At 42.4% G+C, this 22,286-nt stretch overlaps 1 protein-coding gene across 1 annotated transcript in view; it reads left to right on the plus strand.

Moving 5' to 3' along the window:
• Positions 1 to 22,286, plus strand: part of afap1 (actin filament associated protein 1) — a 76,560-nt gene that overhangs the window by 21,792 nt on the left and 32,482 nt on the right. The window contains exons 2-3 of the mRNA XM_031874262.1: positions 54 to 182; positions 880 to 962. Of these exons, the coding sequence (XP_031730122.1) occupies positions 54 to 182; positions 880 to 962 (212 nt within the window). The remainder of the gene's footprint in view (positions 1 to 53; positions 183 to 879; positions 963 to 22,286) is intronic.

Genomic DNA, 22,286 nt, shown 5'->3' on the forward strand with positions numbered 1-22,286 from the left:
GTGTGTGTGTGTGTGTGTGTGTGTGTGTGTGTGTGTGTGTGTGTGTGCTGCAGCGATGGAGGAGCTGGTGTGTGAGCTTCGTCTGTTCCTGGACCTGTTGGACAGGGAGTATCTGAGCGCTGGGGTTCGAGAGAAGAAGATGCACCTCTCCAACATCCTCCACAGAGTCCTGTCAGATAAAGGTGAGATCACAAGCCACGCTTCACAAACACTTTAGAGAGAGACTGCAAGATTATCTAAGAGTTTATTTTCTCCTGTAACCATCCATCCATCTATCCATCCATCCATCCATCCATCTACCCATCCATCCACCTACCCATCCATCCATCCATCCATCTACCCATCCATCCACCTATCCATCCATCTACCCATCCACCCATTCATCCATCCATCTACCCATACATCCACCCACCCATCCATCATTCCTCCATCCATCCATCCCTCCAGCCATCTCCCATCCATACATCTACCCACCCATCCATCCCTCCATCCATACATCCACCCACCCACCCATGCCTCCCTCCATCCATACATCCACCCACCCACCCATCCCTCCATCCATACATCCACCCACCCACCCATCCCTCCCTCCATCCATCCACCCATCCATCCCTCCATACATCCACCAACCCATCCATTCATACACTCACCCATCCACCCACCCATCCATCCATCAGTTTTATAAAAAGTTGAGATTGTTGCTTTTTGCTCAATCTTTAAACTTAAGTCAGTTAATTTAAGGTCTCATCAACAGCACGATATAAAGTACATTTTTTTATGTTAACAGGAAAACATCTTCACAATAGGGAAGAGAGCAGTTCCAAGTTTTTATGTTTCTCAGTTGGAACTACTTTTCTGATACTCGATCCTTCTTCCCAGAGCCTTCATTCAAGTCAGAGATCCACAGTGGTCTGCCAGCCCCGCCTCAGATGCCCCTCCCTGAGATCCCTCACCCCTGGCTGGTAAGACTTCTATCCTGACCCCATGACCTATGACCATAATCCTTCATGCTCGGTTTCAGATGTTCTCTTACAAAGTATCTGCTGATTTGGAGGATGTAACCACACCCGATTGTATTGTGTTGTGATAAAGACACACATGCACGTGCTTTAGACATGTGACTGAATAGAGGAGTTTCTCCAAATACAAGTGAACCCAGTGTCACTTTATTTTTGACTCTTTCTGATCTTTTTGTATTTAAATAAAATGTATCTTTTTTCATGCGTGGGTTATGAGGAAAGACAGAATGGAATAAATTAGGGCTGGATAGCATTTGAAATGTTTTAAATCTAGTGCCATTGCAATGAGTTTTTGTTTTTACTTGTAACAAAATAAGCCAATGTTCTCAATAGGTAAATGTTGTACAAACAAAGAAATCCACTAATCTGACTTTTTCTCTTCCAATACCAATTCTGACACTCTGCCAACACTAAGTACTGATCCAGCTCCAGCGCTTTCTTAAAGTTTACTCATCGTAGCTGCAACACATCACTTTTCAACACTTCAGTATTTAGCCTCATGAGTCATGACATTTCTGCAGGTCATCATCTAACCACCATCACACCTAAACCGACCTGCTAAAAGATTGGTACTCCAGCTGCTAAAGTTGTTGAGTTGAACATCAGTCGTCGATTTCTCAACCTTTGTTCATTAAGCTTTGTTAAACATGTAATAGAATGATGTAATGAATTCAATCAGAAAATATCTGAACGAAAAGAGTTAGCAAGCTGTGTGTGTGTGTGTGTGTGTGTGTGTGTGTGTGTGTGTGTGTGTGTGTGTGTGTGTGTGTGTGTGTGTGTGTCTTTAGTGTCATGGCAGATGCCTCTGATGGAAAGCAGGTGGCTGTGGTGGCTCGCAAAGCCTTCTCACCATAACAATAAGCCACAACACCTTGTTCTACATGTTCACACACACACACACACACACGAAGACCTTACAGTGCAGTTTGTAAATAGAAGCAGTCCACAGCCTCAGCCTCCTCTGGTGACCCAGTGTGTGTCTGGAAATCACAGCCGAGGTTTTCCTGGAAAATTAGATGAAAGAGGAGGAGTGATGTCCCTCTACTGTTTGTTCCTGTCTTTGTGGCAACATTTGTAGTCTTTGTCTTTGTAGCAAATTTTCCATCCTGCAATCAAAACAACTTTCACAAAAACTGAAAAATACAATGCTTTATGAACTTCTTCATAAGCTTCATAGTTACACTTTTATTAACGGCACACAACCAGAATCAGAATCAGAATGAGAACCGTTTATTGCCATGGTAACATACAAGGAATTTGACATGAGGTGCATAACATTTAATTGTTGTTGATTGTTGTTGATTTAACAATCAACAACAATCAACAGTGCAAAGTAGAAACATATTATAATTTACAGAAAATTATAAAATAAAGTAAAACATAAAATAAAGTGGAATATAAAATAAAGTGAAATACAAAATAAAGTGCACAAACGAACAGATAACAGGACTATAAACAAGTGAGATGTAAGTGTAGTGTAAAAGTGTCGAGTGTAATAGAAGGGATGTGCAGGGGAGTGACCGGTAGGAAATTGTCCTGGGGATGACAGAGTCAGTGGGGGTCCCGGGCTCTGTTAATGAGCAGGACTGCGGACGGGAAGAAACTGTTCATGTGTCGTGAGGTCTTGGTCCTGATGGACCTCAGCCTCCTACCAGATGGAAGGGGCACAAACAGTTTTTGTCCAGGGTGAGAGGGGTCGGCTACAATCCTTCTTGCTTGCTTCAGGGTTCTTGAAGTCAACATGTCCTGGAGGGGCCGCAGATTGCAGCCAATCACCCTCTCGACAGAGCGAATGATGTGCTGCAGCCTGCCCTTGTCCTTGGCTGTGGCTGCAGCGTACCAGACTGTGATGGAGGAGCAGAGGATGGACTCAATGATGGAAGTGTAGAAGTGCACCATCATTGTCTTTGGCAGGTTGAATTTATTCAGCTGCCTCAGGAAGTACATCCTCTGCTGAGCCTTCTTTGTGATGGAGCTGATGTTAAGCTCCCACTTGAGGTCCTGGGTTATGATGGAGCCCAGGAAGCGGAAGGACTCCACCACGTCGACGGGGGAGTCACACAGAGTGATAGGGGCTGGTGGGGCTGCATTCTTCCGGAAATCCACAACCATCTCCACTGTCTTAAGAGCATTGAGCTCTAAGTTGTTCAAACAGCACCAGGTCACCAGATGGTCAGTCTCCCACCTGTAAGCGGACTCATCCCCACCAGAGATGAGTCCAATGAGGGTGGTGTCATCCGCGAACTTCAGGAGCTTGACGGACTGGTGACTGGAGGTGCAGCTGTTGGTGGACAGGGAGAAGAGCAGAGGGGAAAGAACGCAGCCTTGGGGGGAACCGGTGCTGATGGTCCGAGAGACTGAGACGTGCTTTCCCAGCTTGACGTGCTGCTTCCTGTCAGTCAGTGATCCACTTGCAGGTGGAGTCGGGCATGTGCAGCTCAGAGAGCGTGTCGTGCAGCAAAGATGGGATGATGGTGTTGAAGGCAGAGCTGAAGTCCACAAACAGGATCCTGGCGTAGGTTCCTGGGGAGTCCAGATGCTGGAGGATGAAATGAAGGGCCAAGTTGACTGCGTCGTCTACAGACCTGTTGGCTCTGTAAGCGAACTGCAGGGGGTCCAGGAGTGGGTCAGTGAGGGTTTTTAGGTGGGACAGGACCAGGTGTTCAAAAGACTTCATGACCACAGAGGTCAGGGCGACGGGCCTGTAGTCGTTAAGTCCTGTGATACTAGGTTTTTTGGGGACGGGGATGATGGTGGAGACCTTGAAGCAGGCTGGTACGTGGCATGTCTCCAGGGAGGTGTTGAAGATGTCTGTGAACACCGGAGACAGCTGATCAGCACAATGCTTCAGGGTGGAGGGGGAGACTGAGTCTGGGCCGTCTGCTTTGCGGTGGTTCTGTTTTTTAAAAAGCCTGTTGACGTCACTCTCCCGAATAGAGAGAGTCGTTACTGGGGAGGGGGGTGGGGGGGACACTGTGATGGGTGGTACAGAGGCATGGGCCCCTGCTGGGCTGGGGGAGGGGGACCTGGTGGTCTGGGGCTGGTTGATGGAGCTGTGGGGGATGGAGTCAGGGCTGTCCCATTGTCTGTCAAAGCGACAGTAGAACTCGTTCAGCTCGTCTGCCAGGCGGAGGTCATTCATGGAGTGGGGGGCTCTTGGCTTGTAGTGGGTTATCTGTCTGAGGCCTCTCCAGACAGAAGCAGAGTCACTTGCTGAGAGCTGGTGTTGCAGTTTCTCAGAGTACAGTCGTTTAGCATCTCTCACCGCCTTACTAAACCTGTACTTTGACTCTTTATACAAGTCCTTGTCCCCACTCCTAAATGCCTGATCCTTTTGCAGTCTTAGCTGTCTGAGTTCTGCTGTAAACCAGGGTTTGTCGTTGTTGTAACTCACCCTGGTGCTTGATGGAACACAGCTGTCCTCACAGAAGCTGATATATGAAGTCACAGCCTCTGTGTACTCATCCAGACTGTTGGTAGCAGTCCTGAAAACGTCCCAGTCTGTACAGTCCAAGCACGCCTGAAGATCCTCCAGAGCTTCACTGGTCCACTTCTTGAATTTCCTCACCACAGGTTTGCAGAGCTTGAGTTTCTGCCTGTATGCAGGAATCAGATGGACCATGACATGGTCAGAGAGTCCCAGTGCAGCACGAGGGACGGCGTGATAGGCCCCGCTGATTGTTGTGTAACAGTGGTCCAGAATGTTCTCCTCTCTGGTTGGACATTTAATAAACTGTCTGTATTTGGGTAGTTCATGGCTGAGGTTTCCTTTGTTAAAGTCACCAAGGACAATAACTAAAGAGTCCAGGTTGGTCCGCTCCACACACCATATCTGTTCGGCGAGTGTTCCTCCTGCACGTTGCCCTGCGGCGGCATGTAAACACCGACCAGTATGAATGAAGCGAACTCACGGGGGGAGTAAAAGGGTTTACAGTTTATGATGAAAGATTCCAGATCAGGAGAACAGTGCTGTAGAATCACTGTCACATCGTTGCACCAGCCACTGTTGGAGTAGAAACAGATTCCTCCACCTTTCGATTTGCCGGAGAGCTCCGTATCGCGATCCGCTCTGAACAGCTAGAAGACAGCCAGCTGGAGCGCAGAGTCGGGTATCGATCCTCAGAGCCAGGTCTCAGTGAAGCACAAAACGGAAGATGAAGAAAAGTCTCTGTCTTTCCCCACCAGTAGCTGAAGTTCGTCCAGTTTGTTGCACAGTGAGCGGACGTTTGAGAGAAATATGCCCGGCAGCGGTGTGCGAAATCCACATGTGCGAAGATGCACAAGCACGCCGGCCCGTTTCCCTCTCCTACGGCGTTTCACTGCATGGGCTAAGGTGAGCGCACCTTTGACTAGAATGTCCAGTAATTCCACAGAAGTTAGCAGAAAAGTTGGAACTAAGTCCGCTGGAGTTGTTCCCCTGATGTTTATGAGCTCATCTCTGGAGAAAGTGGTCCGGGTATCGCAGCATAAAACTGAATTAACAACAAAAACAACACAAAACAATGCGCACCAACACGTCGAGGCAGCCGTCCGTCTTGATCGTATCATCGTATCAAAGTCAAATGATGGATTTTTAATACAGGATGTTCGATACACATTCTGATACCTCAACTTGCGTATCAGCTGATACCAGATATCGATCCGATACCAATGTGTTAAAAACAGAAATGTATTGTTTTATAACAACTGTGTACAACTAACCATGTAAAGATGTGATATGATTGCTAACATTGTTGTATGGCTCAGGTTGAACCCTTTAAAAACATTAACGAATAAATACAGAGAATGAAGGCCAATTTCATTCATTATCTAGTTTACAGATTTTCCAGTGTAAAATATTGCAGAATTGCTGACATTTTGCTTGCTCTTGCCTACGTTACACTCTCTGCTAGCACCGGCCCGATCGGTAATGCACATGTGCAACTGTGAGCCAAGATAATAAAGCTATTGTTAAATACTTTGATCATCGATTACCATCATTTTTCCTGGAGCTGATTATGGAAGTAGCTTACGATAGCTTTCTCATCTCTGTTGAGAGTTGCCCTGCCCCCGTTGCTGCACAGAGTGCTGTCCGTTTGTTAATAGTTTATTAATAATAAACTTGTCTTGTGTCCAAATTGCACCAACTTAACACTGCACGTCCTTGGGTCCTCAGCAATACACCCACTAAGTGTGAAGTCCATCGGACGAACGGTTCTCGACATATGCGAAGGACACACATACAGATGGACAGATATTCCTTTATTGATAGTCAGATGATGCTGCTACAGCGCCACTTATTTGCCAAGTGGCACCAAATTTATCATGGTCACTTAGACATCATATCGACACATTTCCACCAAATGTGGCTGCAATAGCCCAAATCACTCAGGAGGAGGTATTCAAATGTTAGCAATTAATGCATAATGAACCACATTTGCTGGTGTTTATTAGCACTGTTAAGCTAACGCAGCTAAGCTTTGAACAACAGGCTTAGCTGCAATGACGTTATTTTAATACACCCTTACTGATCCTACACCTTGACAGTGTTGCAATCAGCACAGTCAGCTGATCTTTAGCTCAAGGCATGCTAGCATGCTAACACAGTGTATCCGTCAGCGGGTCAAGATAGTCACACATGTGACACTTATGAGCCTCAGCTTAGAGCAAGGCGCAAAAGATACATGACGTGTTTGAAGCTGTGCACACACATTTGTTTCAGAGTAATAAAGTAGTATTTAATAATGAAAGGTCGTGTTTGATACTTAGGATATTCTTTAAAATCTTCCTCTATAAACTCAGACACATTTCGTGGAACGTTTTAGAAGTTTTATTTTTCAGACTTAGTTACAGCGCTGCAGGTCTTGCTCTATCTCTCTCTCTCACACATCAAATTTACTTTAATATTAACACTTACACATAAAGGTTTACTAGATTATGGGTCGTAAATGAGGTCAACACACGTCTCACTCGTTTCCTCAGTTCCGTTGTTGTCTGTTCTCACTCGTAGCTCTGCTGGTGGCTGAAGTCTCTGTCCTACTGGAGATCAATTACTGTTTTGTTCCTTTACATTTTATCTGCGGACTTCACAATATTTGTGCAGAACAAAATAAACAATAATAAAAAAGGAAAGTCCTCCGTTTTGTGTCCATCGTCCTCCCTAAAGCCGCTAACCGTGACTTCAGACGTCCTGTCAGTAGGTCTGCTAACACTGCTGGACACGCCGCTCACTAATTGCTCCATTAACAGCTGCTTCCTCCATAATAATGCAGACTTTAACTGGACAACAGCTGCTAGTAAATACAACAAGATCAGCAACACCTGTAATCAGTTGTCCATGTTAAATTAACCTGGTAGTCGATCGGTAATCAATGTTGTTGTTTGTGATCTTCCGGGAAACGGTCACGTGATAGGAATGTGACGAATCAGGGAAGGACACGTCGTGACTGCTAAGAACCAATCAAGTAGCGAACGCGGGTGTGGGCGTCATCGTTTCTAAACTTATCCGTTTTCGACCGTCCACAAAAAAATGCAACCCCGGCGTTTTCAAACTTATCCGTCCTCGGGAGCTTTTTCAAACTCCTCCATTTTCGGTGCTCGAAAACGCCAGCGTAGTGTGGACGCTCACTGTAAACGTAGCAAAACATATGCGTTTTCAAATGGAAACGGAGTAGTGTGGACATGGCCTAATGTCATTATGGATCAGGAGACCCAGCAGGGTATCTATTAGGGGTGGGAATCATCAGAGATCCCGCGATACGATATTATCATGATACTTAGGTCACGATACGATATTATCACGATACTGCGATATTATCACAATACTGCGATATTCTGAGTATTGCGATAGCATAGGCCTATATTGCGATTTATTACTTTTTTCAACTTCAAATTATGTCCCCAAAGGAAAACTGTGTCAACATGTTTTATCTAATAAGATAAAGTTTTCAGTCTGTTCATCTCATTTCAATCATTTTTATTGCAGCAAAATAGGATTGTCAAGCAGACAGACTGACCAACAATGTCATAAATGTTGCATGAACCTGACAAACTGAACTGTTTGTATTACTACATAGTCCAACGTAACTAAATGCAAATGTGTGGACTCAGTATATGAACTATAACTTATATACAGTAAGTAGGATATTAGAGTTATATAACTCAGTATAACTTGCGATGCGTGGACGTCAAGGGCAGAGAGACAGTTATGCGCTGCACTCTCCCCATGAGCCTGGCTACTGTTGGCAGATTTTACCCCGTTGTGAGGCCAGATGTCTCTATATTTGTTTTGACCAACTTCCTACCAATCATGCTGACCCGGGACCTTTCCTGACCTCACCAGAAAATAACTCAGCACCATCTAGTGGACTGAAAAAGCAATTGATTTGATTTTTCTAGTAAATTTATTATTGTTTTTTTTTTAAAAATTTTTTAAATTTTTTAAATAGTTTATATAATAAAAGATCGATACTTGGCGTCCGTGTATCGATACAATATCGCCACGCAAAATATCGCGATACTATGCTGTATCAATTTTTTCCCCCACCCTCAGTGTCTATCCACTTTTCAAATAGACTGACATAGGGACCAATTTTAATTCTATGGAGCTCCGTCGGGTCTGCTTTGAACCACCCTGTGGCCTTCCCCTTCGTGTGTGTGTGTGTGTGTGTGTGTGTGGGTGTGTGTGTGTGTGCGCGCACGCGCGCGCAAGAGTTTAAGTGACCTCCACTAGTGGCTATGCTCAGACACATACTGTATACACTCACAGAGAAGTTCGTTTGACCTTACCTCATAAATCACTTCAGGGATCTAAGGGAGACGGTCCCTGCTGCATGTTACAATGTGCCATGCTTGAGCACATACACACATGTATTTAAGCCCACAAAAAACAAGGTCTGTCTCTAATTACATCATAATGACCACTAAGTGTGACAACATCCCACTGAATTCTACAATGATCTCTCTCTTTCTGTCTCTTTTCGTATCTAGGATTTATGCTAAACTAAAGTTGCTCTTTTATCTTTGACATGAAATAGATTCCTGTCATCAACAAGCTCACTGCCTCAGCCACATGAACGGTATCCATCCAGCTGTCAAGTAGTTTGAATTAATCTCCTAAAACATAAACTGTAAATGATGTGTGTTTCCATTGAGCTGTATTGAAGCAAACAAATCAACATCCAGATTCTCCAGAAAAACAGCATGCATCATTAAAGGAATGATTAGTCTTTGGTAAAATGTTGATTGTTTTCTGTAGTTTTCATACTTCATGATGTCCATTCACTTTTGATTGGTGTCTTGCATGAGGGAGCATCAGGAGTGTGTGACATTTCTTGAGGTGGTGAGACAGAGCTCTCTTCTTTTGATGCCTCACTCACCCTTTCACACTTCTGTTAGTACTCGTGTGAACACCTGAGTGCAACACAATAGATGCCTTTGAGGAGAGACTTCCAGCTAATGCTTAGCTAGTGTCTGCAAATCGCTTGCTTTGTCCGACCAACAGCCAAATCCCCCAAAATATTAAATTGATGATACCAGAAAAAGATGTAAATCCTTATTTTTAAGAGGCTGCATGTCTGTCATTTTTACTAATTGTTTTAGCTCTCATGCTTTCAAGCTCTCATGCTTTCAGCGACAGCTACATTTGAGTCAGTATTGCCGGCACTGGACTGTTTGAGGCTCCACCTCGGGTTTGCTAAGGGAGAATGTGGACCAGTCCCTTTGTCGAGACACAAATGATTTCCATCTGTGTTGATGTTGGAGAGCGGTGCCGCCCCCCGACCCCTTCCTCTTTTCCTCCCTCGTCTTCCCCCAAACAGACCCTCCCTCGTTACGCAAGTCAACCGGCGTACAGAAGTGTGTTGGGATGATGGATATACTGTATACACACCAGCCAGGTTGCGTTATCCGCAGCAGTCTGGGTCCCATTTGGAATTAATTTCCTCCCCTTCTCACTTTGAATCAGACAACCCCCTCTGCCTCAAGCCCTTTTAAAGATAAATGTGTGTCTCGGCTCAAGCCTTGTGTTCAAATGTAGACAATACTGTACACACAGTCACGTCACACGTCATCTACTCAAAGCATTTCTTTCCCGCTGCAGCTCACTGCCATGTTGGTGGCCGTAGACCAGCAGCTTTGTATTTGGAACAAAGGAAGGCCTGCTGTATTTTGCCAAACCAAATGTTTTCTAGCCTGAAAGTAAAACACATTGTAGCTAGTAGATGTGTCACTGTGCTGTGTCAAGCTACAGATTGTATGCACAGATAGAGTTGGCTCCAAATCACACAGTTTCAGTTGAATCAGTCCTGCTTTTGTACATCGTCAGAAATGATTTGCCTTTGGGACTTCGTTGCACGGCATGTTTGGATCTTCAGTTGGTGCTGGTGAATCTGTTTTTGTGTTTTACTTCAGTCCTCAGTGGGGTTCCCCTACTTTGTGGCCTGGTCAACCACAGCAAACCATCCAGTGACATCAGCACTATTGTGTCATGGACTTGAGAGGAAATTAGGTTGTTTAGCAGATTATATTGAAAATGAAATGTGTCACTGTGGAAACCAAAAAGTGTCTAATTGGAGATTGATTAAGTCTTAACTGCGGTGATCAGTGGGATTTTACTAAGTGACACATGCCCACAGCATGGTTAATCCTGAGGTTCACAACTGTCTCAGTCTCCTTACACTAACCCTCTTTGGAAAAAGTCCCCGCTGAGAAACTGGGCCACGAATGGAAAACCTATTTCACAAAGTTTTCCCCCACTCAAGTGCTTTTGAAAGCTTTTCACAATGCCAAGATTTTTTTCCTGACACATCATGTGATCCCAATGACTTAATGAAGCACTGAGGGAAAATTGTAGCTATTTCTGCAGTCTGGTAGAGAACGAATACAATTTACTGCTGAACCAGATGACATCCAGGGGTAGTTGATAGACCCAATTAATGGACTTTTTTGGTGACACATTGACATTTTTGCCCATTACCACTAACTTTTATTGGAAATGTCAATTCGTTCTATGTCTTTGTGATAAATTAAGGTCCAGAGAACGGCTGCAGGTGGTGATGTAAAGAACCAAAGACAAGACGGCAACAATGAAACAATCTGAAGCTGAAATCCAAACGTGAGCGTCCTGTGTTTCCAGAGAAAGCTGGACTCTTCCATTCTGTGCCCAGAGCATGTCTGTAGTTACCGCTCACTGATACTTGACTACAAGTTTGAAAAAGAAAATAATCTTCGTATGTGGGGAAACGACCAAACTGTCACCGATTGCATTGTGGGTAATGTAGTAAAAAGACAACGTTAGATAATATAATAATCTTGGTGCTGTGCTAAATTAGTCTAGCACTCTTTTAATATCTTATTTATAATGTATGCTACGAAGACATATACATTAAAAGAAGCAAAATAAGCAAGAATTGTGACTTGTGGTATATTAGATTGGCTTTGTTTGACAGTAACATGGGGGTTTGCTCTAATCTCAGTACAGTCTTGGGTTTTCTAGCAGCCAACTTTAAAATGTCCCTCAAAACACATCTTGTTTATAATTCTTAAATCAATATTCAATTTAAGGGATCATTTTATTATTTTAGAATTCACAATGTGTCTGAAACAAATGCTTGTGAGTCCCACAATATATTATTAGTCACATCTGCTGTAGGATGGCATTGTCTGCTTCCTATTGACAGAATACTTTAAGTGTGTTTGTGTGTGTGTGTGTGTGTGTGTGTGTGTGTGTGTGTGTGTGTGTGTGCGTGTGCATGTGTGTGCGTGTGCATGTGTTTCAACATTGGTGCACGAATCCAGAAATGTGACTTTTCCCTTGTTGTAGTACAATGGACAGGTTCCATTCCAGATATGGACCTGCTTCACCACCAAAGCTGTGGACCAGCAGCTCCTGCTGACTCATATTTACACCTCATTGTGAGGTGAGAGAAATGCAGGAAACACCCAGCCCAATCTCACTCCCCACTTCAGTGCAGCCAGCAAGCTGGCACATCCGTCCAGTAACGGCACTCTGGTGATGGCACCAGTCCCGCAAAATGCACACACAAAGACACTTAACGTGCCGGCATGAGACAGAGGAATGTGATGGAGGGGAAATGGAGTTTAAAAGCTTTTGTTTTGTCAGAGGTAACACTAGCATGGGCGGTTCATGTATAAATAGAGAGGTGGAACACTTGGATGTGTATCACAGAGGTTGGACGAGGCCTTGAGTCCTGCAGAGAGGGGATTTTTAAAATCTATTTAGTGTGCGTGTGTGTGTACAGTATGTGTGCGTTAGCCTACCTTAGTCCAGTTTGTCTTTTGTTTTCTTGTTTGTTCTCATTCTAGTGCTGTCTATATGTGAATGTTTTTGAATGTATGCTAGTTTGTCAGTTGTAGTACAGAATGAGTCTTCTGTAGAGTGTGTGTTGCGATCAGATGACATCCGGATTGAGTTCCTCTCCCACACAATGAAGCTCTCAGTAGTGGTGCTGGACAGCAGCCACTGTTGCAACCACTGTAATGTATGCTGTGGTTTGTTATCACAATATTCCAACTGATAACCCATATTTATATACAAAGAGTGTCCTGGCACGTCTAAATGTTGGTGTATGGATAGAGAGGTTTTTACATAAACCAGAGTGAAGACTAACTTGGACAAGTACATCCATCATGACAGGGATCATGCTCTTGGATAATGTGCTTATAGATATAGATATGGGTGGCAGTAGCTCAAAACACTACCATCCAGCTGACCTTGAGCATGGCACTTAACAACAAGTAGTAGTAGTAGAAGACTGTGGTTGCACTGTGTAGCTCCCAGATGTGCATGTGTATATCTGTAAAACAGGGTGGTGCTGGAAAAGAGCGTAGGCCTCAGCAAAATCCTCAGGATAAATACAGCTTTGGGGGAACTGAAGGTTTGGTCAACAGTTCAAAGTTTTCATTAACACCAATGTGTCCTTCAAAGGGAGGTGTTTGGTATTAAAGGAGTCGATAGAATGTACAATCTTGTCAAACCATTTTGGCTGTCAGAAATGATATTTCTTTATCAAAATGAAGCCTACAGTGGCTCCAAATATCCTCCAGAAAGCAGCTTCCAAGTGTTAATAGAAGCCTTTTTGGTACCTTTAGGGTCCTACATGTACCTTTCTTCAAGTATACAGTTTTGTACCAAAGCATTAAACATATTTGTGTTCCTGTAGAAATGCATAGATGCTTGAATGAATAAGATACTAACAATACTAAAGGCTTATGTAAGGCCATCAATTTGTATTAGTTCAGCTTTCAGCCAGTTTGGTATGGTGTAGTATGGTACGGTAACAGCTCTAAAAACTACACCCATACGCCTTGGCTGTTGTTGCTATGGAGATGAAGCCAGTCAGAGGCGCAAATCCGAGCTGCAGCAAATTGAGAATACTTTGTCGTTGCAGTTGGGATCAAAACACTGCACCGTATTCGACAAATTTATCATAAATGTAACCAGAATCCAAAAGTAAACCTTTAAATGTCTGAATATACTTTGCTTCTTTTAATTCAGTTCCCCATTATTAAAACACACATCATTTTGAATGAGTTTACTTCTGTCTTTGCATTGTTATGGAAGCTTGAACAGTTTTCTTTTTTCATCAAATAACTAGATATTTTCTAGGACCATTTCAGGCCCATACAGGCCATAGAGGTGCTCCATCTGCTCGTCACCTGTAATTGTCTGATGACCTTTAAACATCTTTTTGACCATCAATATTAAAGACAAAAAATAATTTGACCAATATATAAAAAACAGACCAGCTAGGAGTTAAACTGGTTTTATTCAGCATCTTTCACCATCAAATAAAATCGGTTAAGATTGGCTGGAGCTGGAAATGTATGTGCTTCCACTTCTGGTAATTTGCCAAGAATCATTGGAAATCCATGTTGCCCTTTCCAAAGCCTTTCCTGAGGGAGTGGCTTTCCTGTGTCCACTCAGTGTATCCATTCAGGCAGAAACATTTATTCAGGTCCAGTCCTCCTACACAGGGCAAAAATTGATACTTGGCATAAGTGTTTGGATGTGAGTTTGAGGCTCGGGCAGGAGCAGCAGACATACCTCCCACTCAAAGTAGTCCAAACCAAGGTCAGGACTCCTTTACCACTACTAATTACACATTATGACTGTGGAATTCTGACATTTCTGATATGCATCCATGCACATGACCTGCTGTTCTTATGGTTGTTTCAGAAATGTATTCTGGTCAGGGAGGAACCGTATTCAGACCATGAAGGCACATGAAAAAGTCCTTCAAACTCTTAATGTAATTGCTTTAGGTGCATTAGGAGTTCCCTAAAGTATGAAGTAATATGAATGATATGATAATATGAACTTGCATGGTTCCTTGAATTTTTCAAAAAAATGTCGGGAAGTTTCTTATTTCAAGTTTAAAAAATGAGTGGCAAATTTAATTTCACAGTATTTTACTATATTTTTATGTTGTATCGTCTTAAGAGACAGAACGTACAATTAAGTGTAGTACATTATCCTACAAAGCAACTAGGATGCATTCTTTATTCTTCTGTTCCTGTAGGATCGGAGATAGAATTCATAGATGGACAAAATTAACTTTGAATCAGTTTTGTACTCTACAGTAAAATGATCATTGTCACAACTTTGGAAGACAGAATTCCATTATGATAGCCACGCTATCCATTGGGGAAGTCCACATATTTTAGGTCAAACTTCAATTTAGTTGAGTTTAAATGCTAAACCTGAGGAAAGAATGGGGAAAATGCTCGTAAGTAAACCTTCAGTCAGATTTTTTAAACTATTTAAACCTGTCAGTAAAGACACTTGCAATTATTATGTTATCTTCAGTATTGTCTGTATATTTTGGGCAGGGAACCTTGCCCAAAATGTCCCACAATGTTTATTTAAATTCTATCAAATCTAATCTCATTTGAAGCAGATGAAGGAAACTGGTTTGTGACGATTGACTGCTGAACCCCTATTCAGGTCTGTTCTGGACAGGAAACTGCCATCTGAAGATAGTGAACAGATGTTTTGGAGATCTGTGGAGCATTCGAAGCTGATTAGAGCTAGACCACAGAGAAATACTGACATTTGTGTGTTGGTATTTGTGCAGTTTGTGTTTATGGTCAGCAGAGGGGCATTGCGACTGCAGTGAACTCCTGTTCGTTTCAGTGTGTTATAGCGTATTTGATCTGCATATCCCTTGTGTGATAGGGCCAAGCTGTTGTTTCAGGGAATGAAAGCAAAGGGAAAAGTCAGACTGTGTGTTTATGTGCATGTCTAGATACAAACACACTCTCATCACCCCAGTGCCTCTAAGCTTTGAGTCATTAAATAGCAGAGCAATTGGATCACCCTCTCTGAAGTGTAATGTAATGTATTCTGCTGCAGTGCACATAAGGGAAATTGCTCACTGCATGATTATTAATGGTATTGCTGCTTTATAGTCTTGGAAAGGAAGTTATTGTGATGTGAGAGATGAAGTTGCAGACTTCATATCAACAATTCTCCTCCACCCACACAAACTTTCACATCCACTTCTCAAACCTCATATTATGCCTTACTGTTTGACAGTCGAGTCTGACTGCTTCCGTTCTTTTTGCTTCTCTGTCTATACTTCCCTCTGTGTTCCTCTCCTGGGGATCTTTTTTCTCTTTTGGGCTGGGGTAGGGAGGAGAACACTATATCCCTGCCAAGTAATGAGTTCACCGAACTGCTGCCCCCCTTCGTCAGGGAATAAGAGAACAATGTTAGTTGTAGTGTGTGTGTGTGTGTGTGTGTGTGTGTGTGTGTGTGTGTGTGTGTGTGTGTGTGTGTGTGTGTGTGTGTGTGTGTGATCTAAACAGTCAGTCTTGGGTGAAGTCTGTAGGATGGATGGATGAAGAAAAAGTGTGTGTCCATAGCAGGCGACAACCTCCGGTACTGCCGAGTGAAGCCAATGCAGAAGTGTCTTAAAAGTTGCATCCTCTCTACTGTCCAGCAGGGGGCGACTCCTCCGGTTGCAAAAAGAAGTCAGATTGAATGTAACTCTGTGAGAAAAAGTCTTCTTCAATACAGCATGATGTTCATTTAGTAAATTATGGTCCCTTTTAGAGTAAAGTAGACCACAAAGCGGAGTATGATTTAGGGCGGGCTAACTGTGATTGACAGGTGGCTGCCACTACCAGAGTGTTATACGATGTCTCTACATCACTCCTCCACATTCCAAATATGGTCACTTCTGTTCATTGGTTGCAAAACAACATGGCAAAGATGGCAACAACGAAATCGCCAAACTCGAGGCTTCAAAACGGCAGTCCACAAACATCCGAATGAGTACCTCCACTTCTTATACAGACTATGAGTGGTGCAACGGATCAAAAAACCCACAGTTCGCATCGTATCACGGATCAGAGTCACAGATTGGATCAAAAGAAAAGAAAAAAAAAAGAGAGCAAATTTAACTTTCAGAGATCCAAGATCATATTTTTTTGCCGCCAATACTAATTGCCAATCATTGATGATCCATATTGTTGTTTGATTATAGCAGCTGGTCTACAAAGCTCTGTCCCATGAATCATTTCAACTGCACGTCAGTGTATGTCATCAAAAATTCTAAATGTGATCCTTTTACTTTGTTATAGTATTTTTGGATGTTTGATTTGACACACAATTCAAATGATATGGAAATAAAAGATTGTATTATAAGCTGCTTAGAGATAGTGTAAACAGGTCATAATTCATCTCTAATATCTATTTTATATTCATACAACTGGATTTATTTAAGTTTCTCACCAAAACTGCATTTTAAGAAATTACATATGAACATATCATGATAACGTTATGATTTACCTTTGGCCAATACTCATTTCACTGAACAGTCTGAACGCATCATAATGTAACTGAACAAAACCTCCATTCTCCTGTCAATTTAAACAGGGACTAGTTGATTACGATGTAAAATTATCACAGGTCGGCAAAAAGGAAAGCCTAAATGCCGATGTTTTACTGAATATTGTTGGATAACGATCGTCAGTAAAACTGTATCTCACACTGCGGTGATTAATGTTAAACTGTGAAACTAATATGTGGTTCATGTGTGTGCCGAACCGTGATGGGTGATCCGTACCAATCACGGATCAACCGTGGTCCGTTACACCACTGCAGTCTATGGTCCATATGGTCCATAGTGGTCACATAGGGAATAGTGGCAGGTTCATCTATTGCCGGAGGTCATCATTTCTTGTTTTGAGTAGGGAGAGAAGTTGAGTCGGAACAGCCATTGGGAACCTTTTACTGCCGTATGGAACAATGCCTAAATACGTGATGGGACCTGTGCATGAAGAGATCTGAGACATCTCCAGCTGTTAATATCTAATGGAATGATGGAATATTTGTTCCACGTAATGGAGTAGTCGGAGATATTGGAGTAAGATATATTAAGTTTGATTGTTTGCTGTAGTTATGAGGGTTTTTTTAAGGAACAGCAATATGTCATCCGCATAGAGACTAATCTTATGATGTGTGTTAAGTGTTTGGATTCCTTTAATAGATGATGCCATAAACATTCGATTGTTACTGAGCTATTGTTAATTGATATGTTTATGAGGATAAAACATCATTCAGGATCTGTGATGGTGGTGTTATGGTGAAATTAGACCTTTTTGTTTATGAAAATATATATCCCTCTTTGGTTTGTGTTAAAATTTACTGAAAATAAGTGATTGATTTGTGATGATTTTAATTCATTATAGTCTGATTCTGAGCGGCGTGTTTCTTGTAATAAACATATATCTGATTCGCCAGATCGTTTGTTGAACCACTAGAGAAGCTGTCGTAGGAAGCTGTTTGGAAAAGGTCAGGCTATTTAGAAGAAATACATGGCAGTTGATGAGATAAACCATCTTTCTCTTACAGAAGCCTGTCAGGAGAAGAGCAAAAACATCTTTTCCATGGAGAAAAGCTTTCAGTGTCCTTCTTTGCTCTTCTTTCAATGAAGAAATACTCTTCAGTTGTGATATTGCAGCATCTACTCTGACCTCTTTAGGAGCCACCATTGTGGTTTTAAACAAACAGTCTAAGGATGCTGAGATTATTGCCTTTTCTTTATTCCTTCATCCTCGGTTTTCAGATGATGAATGTTTGTGTCTTTGCATGATTTCTCTTGGATACTGGTCATTGAGTCCATAGTCCATTCCTTTGAGCTGCCCATCTCGTCGTTGAACCTTTACTTTTTGTTAGTAGTGTTTGAATTTTGCGATGATCGGCCGTGGTCGGTTATTATTGTTCTTCAGCGGTCGAATGTGGTGTCATTGACGGTCTCTGTTGGTAGTTTGAACTGTTTGGACATGCATTCCTCGACTAACTTTTAAGGGTTGTCTGCGGTTTGTTTGGGAATGCCTGTGAAAACTAGATAGTCTATCATGCGGCATGCTTTGGGTCCAGCATGGTTTCTTTATTGGCTTTGTTGTCAACAGAGATGAGCTGGGTGGTGATAGTGTTGACAGAGTGTTTCCTCATTAATTGTGTCTATTTGGTACTGACAGTCTTCTTATACAGTACAGTATACAGTACTTGGATGATTGCGATTCTGGAGTTTGATGAAGTGCGGTAAGTTTATTTTAGATTGAATTGAGAATGACATTACATCTGTGCAGCATGGTGCTTTCGGAGACGTGGATGGTGTTGCACCTGAGTCTCTTGTTGATTGGAGTAAAGCTGGCTTTTCCCTTTTTTTGTGTTGTCTGCATTGTCCTGGTTCATGATAGAGACTCTGTTGAAGCAGTCGTCAATGTATTCTTCAAGATGGTCCGGGACACTTGATATTGTAGTCTGGTTTTTGAACGGAAAAAGGATAGAGATCTTTGTGTGGATCAGGAGTCTAGCAGCTGGGGGCCGCCATGTTCGATCTTGCGCCTTCTCGTGAGAGTTGCGTTCACAGTGACATCAGTCCCCCTCAGTTCAATTTTTCCTACATGACACATACTTTCTGCACTTAGAAGTTAGCCATTTAAGCTGCACGTCAGCCAAACCCTTTTATGAATGTTCCACATTGTTACCGCAATGTATGCTGACATCACTGCAGCACTGACGCCTCATTGGGTCAGCTGTCACCAATGACCCATAGCACATAGAGTTTTATAACTGTTGTGAATTTTCTCCCCTTTTATAACCCGCCTGGAAGCGGAAAATAAGTGATGCCACCAGTAAATAAAATTAAAAAGGGGTTCCCACGAGAGGAAAAAAGCAGCCGTCACAGCTTGATCAAGGTCCTGTCAGAAAAACGTAAGGGTGTCGCCATGTTACTGTTAGGTCTATAGAGCTTTACTCTATTTTATGCACTTTGAGGTTGTCTGATACTGGCTTGTACCTTTTAGAAAGAACTAGAGAAACATTGTATGTTCACATCCCTAAACAAATCCTTTTTTTTCCAGGATGTCCAGTTATCTGCATGAAAGACCATTTTACATCAGAATCAGACTTTATTTATGTTTTTATATCGTTAATACATAAGGACAAAGGGACAAACCTATACATGCACATAAAGGAACAGAATAACAATACTACTAGCCAAAAACCAGTTGCGGGCCGTGCATTTTATACCTGGGCTTTCACTGCTGTCCTGCAGCTGAAACACAGCTACGGTTATTATTTGTTTCGTGTAAAAATGAAGCCAACACCTATAAATACACTAACTGCAGAGAATACGCCGAGAGTGTGTCTCTCTTCTCTGACTGCAGCTGGGACTGCTGCGCAAGGCTGCTGTGAGACTGACCGCCTGTGAGTGCTTTGGGGCGGCTCACGGCAGCACCCGCTGCTCATTCACGACAGTGCAGAACGGTACGTGCTTTCACGTCAGAGTCAAAACACCAGAAAAGTCTCCAACAACACCAGAAAAAGTCGCTGGATTTGTCGCTAGTAGCTTTTGACAAAAAAAGTCGCCAAGTTGGCAACACTGGCACTTACTAAATGTGTCCCCAGCGTAACAATACGTAACAATAGTTCCTATCACATATAAAACCAAACAAAAATCCATCTTCATAAAAACAAGTTGTACAAATAATAATATAACAAGCATATTAAAGCTACTGCAGATGTAAAAACAAAAGCAGTTAACTTACAAAGCTGCTGTTCACTATTTAAAGACTGAAAGTCCCCTTTATTGGGCACTAGAGGGGGGGCGACAGAGTACACACGTGTGTACAATTCACTTTTGCAAAACGAATAAAATGATATTTTATGACATATCATATACCTATGTAACAAAGAGATTCTGGGCGAAACAACCATGGGAGCCATTTTACACACTGCAAAACACAATTATACACAAACTAATATCATATCTACAAGATATCTAGAAGATTTGCCACAATTACACGTTTTTTTCGGCAAAAATCTACTAAATGTACTGTGCTCTCCGTTTGGATCTCCCATCACAAAGCTGGGAGCGATCATGGCGGATTTACACATGCAGTAGGGTCGTGATTCGACCCCTCGTCGAATGCCGCTGTTCAAATTCCTCTGCTTCAAACCGTTCAAAAGTTACATAAACAAAGCCAACAAACACCTGTACCACTCCACAGAAAAAAAATTGAAACTCAGTGTACCTTTTGGTGATTTTCATGCCGAAAAACGCAGCTAATCTATTGAAATCCGGGTCAGAACTATATACCCTCTCTTCCGCTGTGTGTGTGTGAAGTGAAATGCAGGGCCTGGGAGGTTCTGGGACGAAATGGTCATCATTCCCCTCCTGGACCAATGGTTTTACCCGTGGGGGTTGTGCCAAGCAGATATAGATTTTGAGTGGCTAACAACTTTGTCAATCTTCTAAATAACCCACATACTGCTTTCTTGAGTGTCTTCCGCATTCAACAACGTGTCACATGATAAAATCCGCCAATCACAGGCCTTACAAAGGCTTAAAGAGACACAGACAAAGAGGACAATATTTCATGGAGGCATTTCATATTTCATATGACAGCTCAAAATGGCCCAAAATGATGTCAAACTGCATTATTAGGATTACTGAACACTCTTAGTGATAAGACAAGTGAATATATAGTTAATATATAGTTATATAGTATATAAAATTAGAATACAGCAGCGCAACAGCTGGTTCCAAAAATGAGAATTTTGCTTGACTCGGACCTCATTTATGCTGGCCTGCTTCACTCAATCGAAGTAAAATCTGTTGTGGAGACATGTAAAACATGTTGTGCTATGACTGTGGCATATTTCTAGGCTTCGATCTGCATTATTTCAAATAAATATTTTCAATACAAGTGCTTTTTTTTCAGGCGAACCTGAAACTTTTTCAATTTGAGCTGTGCCATATGTGTATATGTTATTAACCAGTAACATATATACAATATTTACACATCTCAACACATCTCACAAGTGTCACCTGTATTCTAGCATCACAATTATTAAAATAGACCTTGTAGTTAGAGCTGTGGACTCTCTTGAGTATGGGTATGTAATTTTTGAGCAGAGGCCTAAAAATAGGGCTAGGGTTTAAGAGGTTTTAAAGACAAAGTCCATCCTCCTTTCTTTGTTAACAAAGAGTTTAATCTCACGTTTGTTCAGTACATCCGTGCATTTTAGTTCCAGTAAGAAGTCCTTCTCGATTCATGGACGCCAGTGAAGACAGTCGAGCCTCCCCCAGTTGTATTTCGTGAATACGTTTTAATGCGTTTGAGGGCTGAAAATGTCCACTCGGCAGAGGCAGCAGATATTGGCATTGTTACCGCCCAACATGTCAGGCTAGCCCACTGACCAATCACGTATGGCTAGGCCAGCTAGAAGGCTCTGACATGTCAAAGAATACGGCCAACATGTCAAACTAAACATCTAATTGGTTGAAGACTATGACAATCACCAATATCGTCCCCATTCACTTAAACTGCAAAGGGATTAACTTGTGAGTCTGCAGGCCTCGGGCCTCTCTTCTTACCTAGAGACACAGAGGTGAAATCTGATTGGATAAAAGCTCTACTTAAAACAAGTTGCACTGGAAGCAGAGCAACAGAGGAAGACAGGAGCTGTACAATGAGAAAATGAGATAATGGGAAGAAAAATTATAATACATGTAGTGTATTTATGAAAAATGCAGAAGTGCCAAAAACTGCAGTTCTTCGAATGACTGCTTGAGGCTGGCTCAAAAAGCGAGTCAATCCTCAAAGAGCTTAAGATGCCCAACTTCACAGCAGAAACAAACATGTTTACAGCCTGGTGCAAAAAGTGCTTTTGGTCTCATAGCTAAGTTCCCCGTTCATGATAACTGTGCGGGGGGCAGATCTGCTGTGTCACCTGGCTCGCTTCAGTTC

Source organism: Anarrhichthys ocellatus, unplaced genomic scaffold (assembly GCF_004355925.1).
Source record: "Anarrhichthys ocellatus isolate YVR2014 unplaced genomic scaffold, GSC_Weel_1.0 scaffold79, whole genome shotgun sequence".
In the NCBI taxonomy this organism is placed as follows: Eukaryota; Metazoa; Chordata; class Actinopteri; order Perciformes; family Anarhichadidae; genus Anarrhichthys; species Anarrhichthys ocellatus.